Genomic DNA, 16192 nt, shown 5'->3' on the forward strand with positions numbered 1-16192 from the left:
TCACTCCCTCTCTCTCCATCCCTCCCTCCCTCAGCATCCATCCTCCAGCTTGCTACACTACAGCTGTACCAGCAAACCATAGAAGGATGTCCAGCATGGGATAATTCTCTCCTGCTTATGTTAATGTGCAGATTTTCCTCTCTGAGTGGAACACCTTGATCCCGCGTCTGTGTTAAAACAAAAGAAAGACTTTATTTTTTAAAACGCTTCCTCAGAGGCTCAGCTGTGCGCCCCCTCACTCCCCACCCCTGCACCTTTAAGGCAATGGAGAGGGAGAAAATCGGCTGCGAAGGAGGCGAGGGTTTATTCCACAGTGCTCTGAGGCAGGGCAGGTTTTAAGCGCAGGGACCAGTGTGCGCAGTTTGTGTGTGCGGCTGCAGGGGGAAGATGCGTGTGCTTGTTGCTCGCCGGACGGAGAGAGGCGGCGAAGAGAGAATGAGTTTTCAGCGCAGCTAACAATCAACTCCATGCGCTTTTTAATCCTCGAAAAAAATTCAACTTTTACGCATTTTTTCCCATATACCTGAGATGACATTTTTGGCTATTTTCAGTGCATAGATTTCTAAGTTATTCATTTATTTATTATTTATCGATTATTTTCTTTATTCCGAATTTTGTTTTTTGGTTTGTTCTTTTAATTGTTTAACCGTGGAGTTGGGTGTGCGCATAGACCGTTTGTCCTATGCGTCTCCAGCCTCTGACTCAGCAGCAGCAGCAGCGGCACAGCTCACCTGGAACGGAGCGCACCGAGCCGAGCTCCCTCATGTTCCAAGCAGAGCAGCGCTCCGACACGGGGGGACGGCTGCACTGAGGCCCGGCACGGTGCGGTGCGGTGCGGTCAGTCCAAAGAAAGGGGAGACGCACAGTTGTGGATCATACACTATCTCCCGCCGTACCAGAAGACAATCAGCAGCAGGAAGACGCTCAAACCTCCTCCTCTTCATCTTCTTCCCAACGTGAAGAATTGAGAGGGAGAGAGCGAGAGAAAGAGAGAGAGAGAGAGAGAGAGAGAGAGAGAGAGAGAGAGAGAGAGAGAGAGATTTGCAAGCTCTCCTTTCTTTCATTGCAATTGACTTGTTGAAGAAATAAAAGGAAGAAATAAGAAGAAAGAGTGCGGGGAGAGAAGAAGAAAAAGCATAAGCTTGGATATTGAACGGAGCGGGGCATGTGGATATTGGCTCTTATCTTTTCCCAGTGCATCTTGAATGGTAGGTGATGCATTTGTGCATGTTAAACTATAAGTGTATGTTAATTATCCCGCCGGACAGAGTGTTCAAATAATATCCTAAATAGCCTGTAAGCATTCCCACATTGAAGATATAGATTTTATTTTATTTTTTTTTTTGTCCTGGAAAATTAAACCATGAACAGGCTGTTGCTATGTCCTGACACAGACAGTGGGTCTTTTTGGGTGTTGAATAGTTATACACATTAACCTTTATAGAGATGAAGAGTGTGAACGTTTAAGCACTCATGCATTTTCAACATTTAAGATTACCCTTTTATCAAATAGATAGAGGGAGAGAGGAGAAATGTAGGTTGAGTGATAGGTGCAGCCTGTACTGCATGAGGAAGGAGGCATTTTTTAATGTTTGTTATTTTAGTTTCTGTGCAATTATTTTTTTTTGTGTGGAAATTCTAGGCCCCAAGATAAAACCTCTAAATTATTTTTCTTCATTATCAGTTTGTCAATAAAGGATTATTCATTTTTTCTTATCAAACTGCACTGGGCCTCAGTCTGAGTGCATTTTCATACATCATTTTTAGATGCTTCATGTGCATATTAACAGTTTACCTTTCACTGTTTCACACATGTGGCTTATTAAAAAGGATCTTAATAATAATAATTTTGTTGTAACACATTTGCATGTACACCTGGTGCATTCACCATTTGTTTGTTTAAATCTCAAACCTGCCTGTGAATTACATTCAAACAGAACAGTTATTCACTCCATGGATGAAAATGGATGAAGATGAAAAACTAATTTTTCAGTTCACAAATCCACTCCTAAACCATGAAGTATGTTGATGAAAAATGTACTATATTTACTTGCATGCATTATAATAGCCTATATAAAGTACATGTTTTATTCTAAGTATTAAATGGCATGTAAGCATGATTGCATGCTTTCTGTTAGATCTGTCGAGTACTTCTTCTAGAAAAAGGATTAAATAGGTTGGCTGTGCTTTTTTTCTGGCATTGCACCCGCCATATTAGAAGCACAGACATGGAGTCATTTTGGATTGGAAAAAAAAGAGACAAGCCCTTATCACCCTTGCCCATGTGCACATCTTGCAAAATGCATCCAGATCCTATTTTGTGCAGTGAATTCCTCAAAAGATAGGTTTATTAGTGCCTATTGTATTTGTTGTTGGACTAAAGGTGACTGGTTTTTACAGCGAATACAAGAAGGGTGTGTGAGGAAGGGGCAATGAGGAGGACACGGGGCTGTGTGGTAGGGGGTGGGATGTGCGTGTGTTGGGGGGCAGAAATCAGCTTGAAAGAAAATTGGGGTATTTAGAAGATCTTTTGAGAGGTAGACGAAGGGGAAGGGATTTAAAAAATCTAAAGGGGACACAATGCAAACTGAGAGTAGATGGCAATGCGTCAAGCTTAGATGACAGGAAAACCATTTTGTGGCCATGCTGAAGGGTTCAATGAAGGCAGTTGTTATTTATAGGAGAGAATGGAGTTAAAGCAGTGACGGTGGTGTAGCAAAGACTCCATTCTGTAACTGAGGCGAGACAATTTCAAGAAACAGAGGACACTGATGTCCATTTCAAATCTCATGCTGTGCTGAAATCTCTGTTTGCTGAGCACGATCTATTGCTTTGCTTTTGAATGGCTTTTTTCAGTCTCGTTGGTCCAGGCAACAGCGTTTCAAAATGGCTGCTGCTAAGAGACATCTACATGGAAACTTTGAATGGCAGCAGCAGCACTTGTAATTGTGATGAATGCTACGTTTGTGGTCGCTGCTGATGCAGTGCCATTCATATCGACAGACTCGGCTCATTTGACACTGACCTTTTCTATTGATTCAGAGATTCAAAGGTGTTTTTTTTTGTGGCAGCATTTACAATTACCCAGAGTGCATTATGACAATCCTCTCTTTGTATTTTGCTTCTTTCTCTACCATGCTAAATTGACTGTAGGCAAAATGAAAGTGATTGTGATTGTTGATCTTAGACGGTATTCTCTCTGCTGCACATTTGTTTTCCCCGAACAGACCTGCAAAGATTAGTCTTAATGAGCAGCTTCCATCAGATTCTTACATGTTGCACCTCTTCTGGACAGAGAGATGTAGCTTGCTGAAATAAAGGCTTTTAGGGCCAGTACGGGCTGCTGAGGTTGTCTCTATGGAGACCTGGGTAATGAGTGTTGCTGCAGTGTGGGCTTTGGGCTTGAGCAACACTGCACTCTGTTCAGGTGACCCTGACAATGCTTCCTGATAGATTTCAGCCCGTCAGTCCTTCCCCATAATAGTTATGGGAGCCAAATGTCATTTCAACACATGATCTGATTGAAATGCTTTATTTTTCAAATGCTTAAAATGATTTTTGTCTGTTTAGGTTTCATGGCTGTTTATGTAGAGATTGATATTTGCATTGCCTGTTAGTAGAATACATCTTTAGAAGGTTACAACCACTAGCTTTGCAGTGGTCATTTATGAATAGTATCAACTGTACAAATTCCAATTTGCTCTGAATTGCTGTTTGCCAATTTGAGGACACATTTGCGAGCTCATTACAGCAGATATAAACAATTCACAGCTGTAGAGGGTAAAATCTGCTGTAGAGTTCACTTCAGAGGTGCTTGAGCTTTTAAAGTGCTCTTGCAGAAGTGTCTATTAAAACCTAAATGGAATGGGAGCAACATATTCTAGTTATGAAGAGATAAAATTGGGGAAATGGCATAATGTTGTTTTTGCTCAGCTACGCCAGAGGGGGGGAATCTGACACATGCTCAATTGGACGCTAATAAGCTGTGTAAATATAAAGCGGAGCTCCTCAATTGGCTCTTGGTATCACTCTGTGCATGTGTATTTTTAGCTTTCCATTTAGGATGACGAGGGGCTGCTGGAGAAAAGGTACCTCCGCTTATTAAAACATAAGCATTCTCCATTTGACTTGATCCAGACTTCAAACATGGTTAATCTAGGAGCAGAATCCCGTTTCTTTCTAAAAAAATATTCCGGATCGGATCATCATAGCAACAAATTAAACACAGAAAACTGTCTCCTAGCTCCTTCATGCTGAACAACGATTCTGGAGTATTAAAGATACAAAACAGTTGAGCATCTGAATACCTGTCATCAGCAGTTAGACTGTTCATTTTGATCAGGAGTAACCAAGGGACAGCATTGACCCTGATGAGGACAGAGATTATAATCAGTCAAGCACAGAGAGGAGAGCTGGGTTTGCAATGAAGATATGACGCGACACACGTGGTGTGTAGCCATATAATTTTACCAATTAAGAGCAACTCATTTATTTTAATAGATGTCTGTAGTCTACTGGGTGGACAAAAGATGGGGAAAAAGTCAAAAGGGACTTTTTTTGTTTTTGTTTTATTTAACCAAGGCCGCAATCTTCACAACCTTTACAAAAGTGCTTTTGTTGCCTCAACCTCACCATGGTCTGCAGTGTCTAAGTCCACTTTGATCACCCACCAGCCACCCCAACCACCTTCTTACTTCTTACATACGGTACAAAAATGTAGCACTTCCTTCACTCAAAACAAAATGTTGCCAGTGCAACATGCTGCAATTTAGTTTCCCTCAAAACGGCCAAACAAATTAGCAGTATGCAGTGTAATTGTATTTTCTAGGAGACAGGGTTGGGGTTTGAACACGATGTTAAGACCCTTTTTTTTCACCAACATTTATAGACATTTCATCAAGATAAAGCACTGCATTTTTTTATGTTAAAAGGGAAACATTGTTCAGTCTTTAAGAGGAGTTTGATTATTTGATGTTGCATACATTGTAAGTTTGTTACTATTTTATTGATTTGGCCAATTATCACCAGTCAAACCAGCGTTGCTTAGAGGTCACATTAGGGCCAGTGGGAAACTAGGTCTGTGCAGACTGGTGTCCTTTGGTATACATCTGTCACTTCACATAGAGTCAGGACGGGTTGACAGGGTCACAACAACACACATCAGCAAACAACAGCTGAGCTCAGATCCTCAGCAGCACATTAATATCAGCACACCAGTCAACACAATGTAGGCCACTGAAAATACTGTGATTATTCTTTTTTAAGTAAGTCGTAGTCATGTCTTGTTTTAGTTCTGACCAGAGTGACTGTCTTTACTGATGATACCAGTGTATTCAGCATATACTGATTTTTGACAGTGGTAGAATATTCATACATTCATTTAACCCACATTTATACATGTTATGATCATTTGCAGTCACCACAGGCAATTCCCTTTTCACTATAACGCAGTGTGGTATCACAACACAAAATCAAACTAATTAAATTTTCTGAAGATTCTTCTACTAATTCCACAAAGAATTAGTAAAATAGACTTATTAACATGTATTTGGATTGTTTGAATGAAGTTTAGATTGTTTTTATCTTCATTATTAATGAATAGCATGCACAAGGATTAATATTAGAAGGTATTAGTGGCATGCTGTTTTCATGGAATCACTAATCACACCAGGATGTGTCAGTGTCATTGGGTCAAGATTTTTGTGTCACCCCACTGTGTGTGCTTGCGCCTTAGCTTGGCTGTTCAGACGAGAGTAGACTCAAGCATATGTTAATGGATGCACATTGAACTGTTAAAGGTTTCATTTAACCCAGACCAGAATGCTTGAGGAGATGATAGTGTGTAGTGAGGCAGAAAAAGAGGAGGAAGAGAGGGGGAAAAGGGACACCGAGTCAGCTTGTGTTATGTGGTATCTAAAGCTTAAAGAATCATATGAAATCAGCCAGATTTTCCATGCAGAAACAAGGCTATTTTAGGCCCTTTTCAACATATCTGACTGATTAAGACTCAACAATCTTTATTGTGTATCCAATAGGAAAAAGACAAAGCTTTTACTTTGTCATTTTGCCTAGTTATAGCCCACAGTACATATTGAGTGCCACAATCTACTTTTATAAGCGTTTGTATTTGTACATGTGTATGGTTAAATATTGTTAAAGCAATGCCTTCTATTGCTTTTGATAACAATCACTGATGCGACAGATGTGGGAACAGTGTGATGATTTATTCAATGTCTAGAAAAATATGAAGTTGAATTTAATACGGTCATTTGAAAGCCAGATACAACACAGCTATTAAGAGACTTCCAAGCTTGTGAATGTTTCATTGATAAAATTAATTGTGTTAATTAATTGTGTTATAAAGTGTTATAGATGCTTACCACATCTGGCATTTGCTGTACATCTGCCACTTCACATGGATGTCACAATAACATATTACTGGTCTTTAATTTGTTAATAACTCATAAACTCTGACTGAATTTGCATCCAAGGCCAGAAAGCCCACTTGGACAGAATATTGCTTTTGTTTTTTTTTACTTTTTCTATTTGAATGAGGCGGTTATTGACTGACACATCACTAGAATTTAGTTTGATAGTAAACCTTATTACTAGAAATCCTTTGACTTTTTGTGTGACATGTTTCGCCAGTGTTCGCTTACAATGGCATTGGTACACTAAGACAGTAATACAGTATTGGTGAGTAAACTATGTAAACTTTGGAGTTTTTGGCATCTGTGAACTGGACTGATGATGACTTAGCAAGATGCCAATTAGTTGTGTTGTTTGTGTCTGTAGGCTTTCATCATTAAATAGGGCAGTAGGTTAATGCTGTGGCCACGCAGATACAGTAAGACGTAAGCTAAATTGAGCTCAGGCCATTCTATAAAAGGCCCTGGACATTGCTCTTTACTCATTGTCTAGTTTACACTTGATGTCTAACATGACTATTGACTGTATCATCTACAAAGCCTTGAGTTTGGCATTTTAGCTGTTGCCATCTTGTTTTTTTTGGAGCCAGAAATTACCATATTTGGATGAGAGGGTGGAGCTGTTGAGGAGCGCTAAGCTTAACACCAAGTTACCAGCTAATGCTAGTGCTAGCTAGTTTGATTAGCAAGGTGCATGTGTAGTTCAAAAATGATAATTTCGGCTAGCAAAAAAAATGCCTAAAACAGCCTACTCCTTAAAGATTCTTTTAGTATGCTGAACAATACATTTTAGGCAACCTAAATGTAGCAATTAATATTCATAAGTGAAAACACACTATGAAAGGATCAAAGTTCTATAATGAAAACATGGACACCCAAAACAAGTTCACGGCTATTTAAATGTACACAGTGCCATGGATGTGCATTGCTACTCTCCTATCAAAAAGGTGGCCACGCCGTAAAGCATCCTCTGCTTAATCGTCTATTTTAAAATAAATGGGACCATGATTTACAAAACGAACATCATGCTGGATTGAATAAGACTTAAAACTAGCGATTGAGACCATAAACTCATTATGAAAATGTTTACTGAGGTAATAAATCAAGTGAGAAGTAGGGTCATTTTCTCATAGAAACAGACTTATTTTTGGAGCCAGTGGAGTCGCCCCCTGCTGGCAATTAGAAAGAATGCAGGTTTAAGGCAATTCTCCATTGGCTTCATTTTTAAGACCCGGATGGTATGTCTACTTCTTTTATACAGTCTATGAACATGACAGATGAAGGTGTACCAGCAGGCTAGTTATTCTTGTCATATTCAACATCTTGTCATTTCGACAAACTAAAAAGCAGATTATGACATTACCTACTCAGACCCAAACATGGACATTTTTTTAGACTGGTTGGTTGCTCGAGCTCAGCTAAAATCACCCACTATTCAATAGCAGAGGAACCTCTGAATACATATGATATCTGCTGTACATCCTTTATCATTATAGACCCTGTTGCAGTCATGGTCCCTTTTGAGATCATGAAAAACACAGCCATTATTAAGCTAGACATGCACAGAGCTTTGTTCTGTTCAGTGAAGTTAGAACAGAGGTCTGCTTATTTGCTGTTGTTAGATATAAATACATGAAGATAATAAATGTAGGATAAAGACTTTCTTTAAAGTATCTGCACATTATGCATAATGTTCATACCCAAACAATTTGCAAAAATAATTTATGTTTACTGGCAGTGTTTAGTCAGAAACAGGGTGACATTCATAAAGCGCTGCAGAATGGGCAAACACAGCACTTGATCTTCCTCCGCAGATCAGGGTTTGTGTTGAGTCTTGCATTGTCATTTACATATTTAACCAGCAACATTATTTTCTTGATCTGGTAAAATCTTTTTAGTTGCCTAAACCCTTATCACGCTTTAGATGCCCTGAGCTGACTTTCTTGGAATCAAAATTTGAGAAATGTTGGTGCATCAGCAAATGTTGATATTGAACCTTTTGTGTATCTTGATTGCGTTTACATTGAATATATGTGCTAAATATGTTGCCAGTGGAACTTTTGCACATATTCAATGTGAATATTTTGACTCATTTGTTAATAAGAGGACGTTGCATTGTCTCCAAAATGATTTTTTTTCTAATGCAAAACACTGTAGTTGCATTGTGAATGTTATCCTTAGAAGAAAAAGTTAGTGTTGCCAAACAGAGACTCGCCCTGTTGGGGTCTCTTCATATCCAGACTCCTGTCTGCATGCACAGAGAGATCAGCCCAATTTGTGTCCAATTGTATTACTAATAGACCTTTTTCACAGCAGACATGTTGACATGCCATAGTAGGAAAAGCACAGGTGTATTCAAAGCCATTACTGATGGCTGCATTCCACTTAGGAGAGGCCCTGGTATTGTGCATGCTGACTCACTGAAATAGCTTACTGGGACACTTGATGGAATTGAGCCTGCTGTAGTAATATCTGCTGTGAAAAATTTCCATTCTGTATATCACTAAGAAGAGAGGGAAGTGAGTAAAGTACTGACACAGAGACCCCATCTCTTCTCTTAATGATCAAGTACAGCCAAAACAGCTTTAAACTAGATGTAAAGTAAGATGGTGCTGTGTGAGCATGTGCAATATTGCTCTGCATAAAAACCTGTGACAATTCAACAGTCCTTTAACTACAATAATAATATATCAGTAATATACAATAGCGACATTTGTATATCTCACAATTAAGTGTTTCTCATAATCTTCTGTTTATACTGTATAGTTTCATATCACTTCCAAGGTCCAAACGTTTTGGCCTTTAACAAAGGGTCTGGTGTACTTGTGAAACATTTTAAATCTGACATATGTCTTTTGAGATGTACAAAAGAAACAGTTGTTTTGCATTGCCATGATTACTACTCACTCAGCAATGATTATCTTACATTTTTTAGAGATTGGACATGTAAAAGTGTAAGATACTGTAGTATTCAAGGGGCTTAAACAACACATACTGTAAATCATGTGAGTGGTATTTTGTAAATTAGTTCTAATATAAAATACAGTATTCATATTGTTTATAACTTCATACTTATTCCTCAACCACAAGTTAACAAGGCCAATAATGACACTAATATAATAACCACATCTATTTCTTCACTGTATTCCCTGTTCATAAGATACTGACATTGCTTAAGTCATACACATACATGCATATAATGTGATTTGTTAGAGTCCAAATATATATACTGTATACATATACTGTATCCATTATGAAACATAAACAGTAAAAATAAATATTTTGTGAAATAAATATTTTCTGGCAATGTCCTCCCCTGTGGCTGACTACTGGACATATTCATTAGGCATAACCAAACCGCGCTGATTAGCATTCAAAATCCAGATCTGTTCCTGTAGCCCGAGATGTGTAACATTTTCAAACATTATGGCAAATGTTTCATTAAAGTGTTGCTAGCCCCCAGCTCCATTCCGCTGCAGTCTCCTCTCTATCAGGCCTTCCCCAGAAGTGATTATGCTAATTGCTGTTTGATCAGATGATTAAATTATAATTTGATTAATCCTGGGTACTAAACGCTCTGAATACGTTGATGTGTATTTTTCTGCCTGGCAGTGTTGGCAGAGCCCCCTGTCACCAGGCAGGCTGTCTGAGATACACAATCTAGTTATAGGACAGGGAGAGATGTATGCATGGAGACAATGGGAGGTAGTTATGAACATAGTTTTTGATGTACGGTGTGCGGTCTAGCAATCAAAGAAAAACATGATTAATAAAGGATCCCTCTCGTTTGTGTGTAGATTGAGTGCAGCTCTAATGCAGAGCGCTGCCATTTTCTCACCATTGCCTTTCTCTGTTACTCTCAATTGACCGTGTATCCATCAGGGTGATTTATAATAGGGCTATATAGACAGGCTCCTGTAGGACTAAATAACGAGGGCCCTATTATGAATGCCCACTATAGCATTTAATGCCACTCTGGCATCACAAGGTGTATTTTTATTATGACTATTCTGTGATTTCAGATGTGCTTTTGTCTTGATTGAAGGTAAATCGAGTTCAAGAACAATCTTCAAGATTTCTTATAAAAAAGAAACCGACACAGATTCACATATGTAATAGAGTGGCTGACTCTGTGTTTGCATTGTAGCAATAAGAGAGGACTCTCCCCTGCAGTGGGGTTACTGAAGATGAAAAACTCCTGCCTTTGAGGGAAATGGAGGGCTGTTGAGGGGAGGAGAGGCAGGGATGGAGGGAGCGAGTGTTGTAGGGGGGGATGGCTGTGGGCGGAACGGCAACGATGTCTAGTCATCTGACCCACAATCCCATTTAACCCCAGGACTTTGATTTGCCCTCCACTGTCAACTGCTTATTTCGGCTCTTTGTTTCCATCCTGCAAATGGCTTTTATTTTCACCACCTCGAGATGATGCAGAACAACACGGCAATTCCTACTGCAGCCTATTACAGAGCCAACGGAAAAAAAACATTCAACAATGTCTCCTATCTTTTATTGTGATTCATATACAGTACATAGATTCGTATGTAATAACTTGCAAATGCAATGCAAAATGAACACCACTGTGATTAAGATGTAGGTAGAGCTGGGCGATGAAGTCAATTTTATTTATAGTGTCAAAGCCTAACAGACGTTACCTCAGGACACTCTAGACCACACTCTAGAATTTACAGAGACCCATAAATTCCCCAAAGAGCATTGCACGTATTGTAGTGGCGGCAAGGAAAAACTTCCTTGAAGCAGAAACCTCGGGCAGACAAAAATTTATATTTTTCTATATCGTTTCTATCGTGATGTCAAAATACCAGCTGCCAAACTGCATTACGGCAATATTAGGATAACACTTTACATTCTGATCCTTGCACGTTCTGTTAATTTTGCACTAAAGTTCTTGAATAAAATGAGAAAATATTCCTTTTCATTTGTCAAGTATTTAATTCACAAAGGAGTATAGAAAAATAGTCTTTACCGTGTGGTTATTTCATATAGACTATCTATTGAATTTACATATATATATATATATATATATATATAGTTATCGAGATATGAAATTACCTATATTTGGATATAAAGAAATCAATGTAAGCAAGGGCAACACTCACACTCTTGCATACAAAAATGTGTCATCCAAACTGTGTAACTCAGTGCTAAAGTTTGCATAAACATCACATGTTTCAGGTAGAGGTGCTAGATGCACAACACTGCAAAAAAAAAATGATGAACACATTTTTTTTGTTAGAATATTGTCCTCTATGTTGCATTTTTGCACTACTGAAAGAATTTAGTCGGCTACCGCCTTTTTGCATTTTTTGATAATGTATTCTAGAATAGCAAATTCTTATCCTAGTGGTTCATTTGTGAGTACAGCATCTCACTGCTTCCCCAGCATGGATTAATGGTTCACAGCCTCAAACAAGGCCCAAGGAAGCTGATATATGTGTGCTTGTTATATAAGCAGAGTTTTCATATCCCCCACACTTGTGATGGTGGAGACCTCTCCAAGGCTTGCATGGTGCAAGTGCACTGATCGGACAGAAACATGAGAGCATTGTTTTCTCTTGGTCTGTTTTGGATTTCATTAAATGCAAGAAATGCCTCTTCAGTTCCCAGTTCATCCTTTCCAAAATGTTCTCTGTCTGTCTGTTTAAATGGACCCACATCTTGCAGACATGAACACATCACCTGAGCGCTAAATGGACAGTTTTAATCGAAAAACAAGTCAAACTAAACAGATGGGCTAAACATATCAGTGCTGCCTGAACTCCATTAAACATTTCTCATTCACATTCTTGGCCCGTGGTTTGCTCACCACCCATGTTGCATTTTAGCTCTCAGTCATTCATGTCAACATGTTTAGTCACCACTTGCCTTCAGTCATATGTCAAATTAAGTCAAATTTATTCATAAAAAAAATAACAACTTAAGAAAAAACAGATTAGTCATTAGGAACTTACAGAGTTTTTCATACAAGTGCACATTAGAAGAGTGGACTAGTGAAAGTGTTTTTAATGGCTAAGACCATCCTTTAAAGTAGAATTCAATAGGTTTCTCTTCATTTCATGCCCTGCTGCACTGTTGCAACTCTCCCAGGAGAAATTACGTAAAACTCTGCTCAGATTTCTATTTAATATTAGAATTATTCTATATGATAGGACGATGTTGGCTATAGGCTCCTGTGCTGTACTGTAGTATAATGTAGATGATCTTCAAGCTGTCAGCCTTCCTCCTTCAGCTAATCTCTTGGTTTATCCCTCCCTGCTGGGTTTAATGTCCTCCCTCTCGGCTCACCTGAGATTCTCCGCCGTTCTCCCTCTCTCTGTCTGTCAGCTCAGTCAGAGTTGCACTTGACAGTATAGTTGCAGAGGTGGGAGGAATTTTACTGAAACAGAAATAATGCCTCTCTTCCACTCTCTAAAAGCATGCACAGTGCATATTGTGCTGCAATAGCTATATTACATACAAATTTGAGTCAAGTGCTGTAGAACTGTTCAGACAAGAAAGTCAATAACTAACAGCTCTAACTAAAAATGTACTCCAGCACTTTGTTCAATGACAAGACATAACTAAAATGTTGCCATTGTTCTTTTAGTTGTGTGATTTATAGTTATATAAATGCAGAAGGGAACAGCTCAAACCAAAGGAAAAGTAAGCAGGAAATACGCTTATTTGATTTCTTTTCGAGAGTTACTGTATATGAGAGGTTTGATATGTCATCCTGTCTGTATTGTAAATATGAACCTTCCGCTAGCAGCTGGTTAGCTTAGCTTAGCTTAGCTTAGCAGAAACAGTGGAAACAGTGGGAAACGACTAGCCTGGCTCCGTTCAAAAGTAAAAAAAAAAGGTGCAAAATCAGCACATCTAAGGCTCAATAATTAAAATGTTATATCTGGCTCATTTTTAAAGCCAAGTGTAAAAACAACATATATAGCGATACATAGGCACTCGTGCTCAATGTCTTTTATGCACACGATACTCCATTTCATTTGACTTTTACTCTACATCTTTTTTCTTTAGAGCTGTCTTGTATGAGGGTTTGTAAAATAACAGGGTGCAATCTCAGTTTTTTATAAGTTTAAATGATGGTATGGTATGTGTCTTAGCCATTTTGTGCCAAACTATTTTTTTTTTTTTGGCATTTTAGGCACCAAACTATTTTTGACAAAACAGAATAAACACCTGTCATAAACTGAAAGACATATGTTGCAGTACAGTTTTCCTTTTCAGCTCAGTCCAAGTCTTTACTGCGTTTCGCTGTCATTTACGGTCACGCTGCTTTGTCTCCATTCCTTTGACCTTTTTCACAGAAGGTTCAGAAAGCTCTATTGTCAATCAAGATTTTAAAAAAAGTGTTTCATGCAGGGCAGGGCTACACACAGCCGGAGCAGAGGTTCGGCAGCGCGGCAGGCTAGCAGCTGAGCCGAGAGACAGGGCCACTGTGCAGTTCGCTACCTTGTTCCTCTCCCTACTCCCCTGCTTTGTTTTAACAATGTTAAAGCTCCAAAAACATGCATGCATGCTGAAATTCAAACGGGGTGTTTTGTCAGGATTAAGCTATTTGCATAGAGAAACTGATCGCTAGGCAATCGTAGTAATAGTTGGGGCTTTGTAAATCACAGAGTGTGGTCTACACCTACTCTAGCTGTAAAGTGTCTCGAGATAACTCTTGTTATGATTTGATACTATAAATAAAATTGAATTGAATTGAATTGGTAAAACACTGTGTCGCTATGCTGTCCATCCCAGCTGAGAACAGAGAAATGTCTGGCTGAGTCCTTCCCTTCCTTACAGTGTATTATATATTAAATTGAACAATATCTGTGGATATCACAAGTAGAAATAAAAAATAATAATCAGACACAGAAAAGAAATCCCCCAAATAGACTGTCGATCCCCTTGGTGCAGAGCCAGAAATCTCCAGAATCCCTTAAACATAAGAGAGAAGACAGCCAATAATGATAACTAAACAATGATTATTGTGTTTTTTTTATATATATTTCATATCACACAACATATACACTCATGTAACTTTCACCAGAAAATCAATGAAATCCAAAAAAAACCCAAAAATGGGGTGAATGGTGATGATGTCTTCACCGCGGCAGTGTCATGTCATCGCGGTGTTGCGGTGAAGTAGTTATCATCACAGCCCTATTTGTTATCAGGTTCACCATCGCAGCTATCCAATAGTTGAGTTATATCAGTCTGGACAAAAGTGGTGGACTGACTGACCGGTGTGGCAAAATTGCCATCAGTAGCGCGGTACCCCTAGCATTGCTTTCATTAAGTCCGTTGCCATGGCCCAGATTCGATTAATGTCAGAAGATGACAAAGGACAGGCATACATGTATGCTATAGGTTTTAATTGGCTCTGTAATGTGAGCTAACTTCTGTGGCTCCACAATATCAAAGTGTGAATCAGAGCTTCATGTAGTAGAGTCTACATCAAGCTCTGACTCACACTTTGATATTCATGTGAAATAATATTCGAAGTTGCTTCGTCGGAAGCATCCTGTCATTTCAATGCTGTGTCACTTAGGAGGCGTAATGAAGCATTATAAATGTCTCATATGGTTGTTTTACCTCCTTTCTCTTGATGTGCCTTTGCACATTAGCTTCAGTGGCACTAGCTAGAGTTTGTTTACTTATTTACAGGAGGTCCTCTTGACTCCTTAGCCCTCTCTCTCTCTCTCTTATTTCTCTCTCTCCCTCTGTCTCAGTCGATTTGTAGTATTTGTCCATTTCCACCTTGGTGATTTAACTGACTAAGGTCTTCAAAGTACCCACTACGCGGGAACTCCCTCCTCTCCTGCTGGCGCTCATGTAAATGAGCGTTCATATGCATCAACTAACCCACTCCACAGTGACTCTCGTCTCGCCCTCCAGAGAGTTGACATCAGAGGAGGGTATCATTGGTTTTACATAGCGGCTGCATGGCACTAAGCGCACCGCTCAACATTATTCATGAGGGCAAAATGGGAGCCGGTGATTTGGGAGAGTGAAAGGACCCTGTTCTCCGATCTGTGCATCTCGGATCAGAGCCGCACTTCTCTTTACCGAATACTGTGAAAGCCCCTAGGCCAGGAGAGGAGGGGGTGGAGGTTGTGGGGGTGAAGGGGGGCTTGGATGCTTACTCACTGTCATTAAGAGGCCGTCCTGTCCTCCACCCCGTCTCCAGCCCTCCCTAACCCTCCCCCTTTTGCAATCCCCCAGCCCCCACTCTCCTCTCAACTAGGCACTCTCTGCAGAGCTCTGCCTTAATTACCTGCATCGCCTGCCATGAGCTGTCAGTGTGGCTCAGTGCTTGTTTGGCCCAATGGAGTTGCCCTAATGTCTTGATGCCCTGGTGCCCACTGTAGCAACCACAGAGATCTCTGACCTGGTGAAGGCCACACTGTGGCTCAGAGCCAATTGGACTCTAATGTTTATATACGTTAGCGGCGGAGAAAGGGTGAATATCAGAATGTTGTTGCAGAAAACAAAGCAGTCAACCAATGCATCAATTAGTTTTTTTTGTCATTTCAACAAGAGGCTCCCAAGCACATTAATCTAAGGTTGATTAATGGTGTTTGGCTGAGATAAACACAGGTTGAGCAAAAAGCCCCTGACACATCAGTGCGCTAATGCACAGGCTAATGCATAAGCCTATTTATGTTGTGTGTTAGCGGGACCTGTATTGATCAGACATTTACTTAAATAAATTGCCTCGGTGATTTGGAAGCTACCACTGATGGCCATTGTCAGAGTGGTGG

At 39.6% G+C, this 16192-nt stretch overlaps 1 protein-coding gene across 2 annotated transcripts in view; it reads left to right on the forward strand.

The window, feature by feature from the left end:
- The first annotated feature begins 319 nt into the window (after positions 1-319).
- LOC116058201 (Down syndrome cell adhesion molecule homolog) overlaps positions 320-16192 on the forward strand; it is a 115021-nt gene continuing 99148 nt past the window's right edge. The window contains exon 1 of one of the 2 annotated variants that reach the window (XM_031310927.2): positions 320-1208. In XM_031310927.2, the coding sequence (XP_031166787.1) occupies positions 1166-1208 (43 nt within the window). In that variant the 5' untranslated portion in view covers positions 320-1165. The remainder of the gene's footprint in view (positions 1209-16192) is intronic. The other variant, XM_031310928.2, reaches the window with a different exon arrangement.

The sequence above is a fragment of the Sander lucioperca genome, chromosome 13 (genome assembly GCF_008315115.2).
Source record: "Sander lucioperca isolate FBNREF2018 chromosome 13, SLUC_FBN_1.2, whole genome shotgun sequence".
NCBI classification, from domain to species: Eukaryota; Metazoa; Chordata; class Actinopteri; order Perciformes; family Percidae; genus Sander; species Sander lucioperca.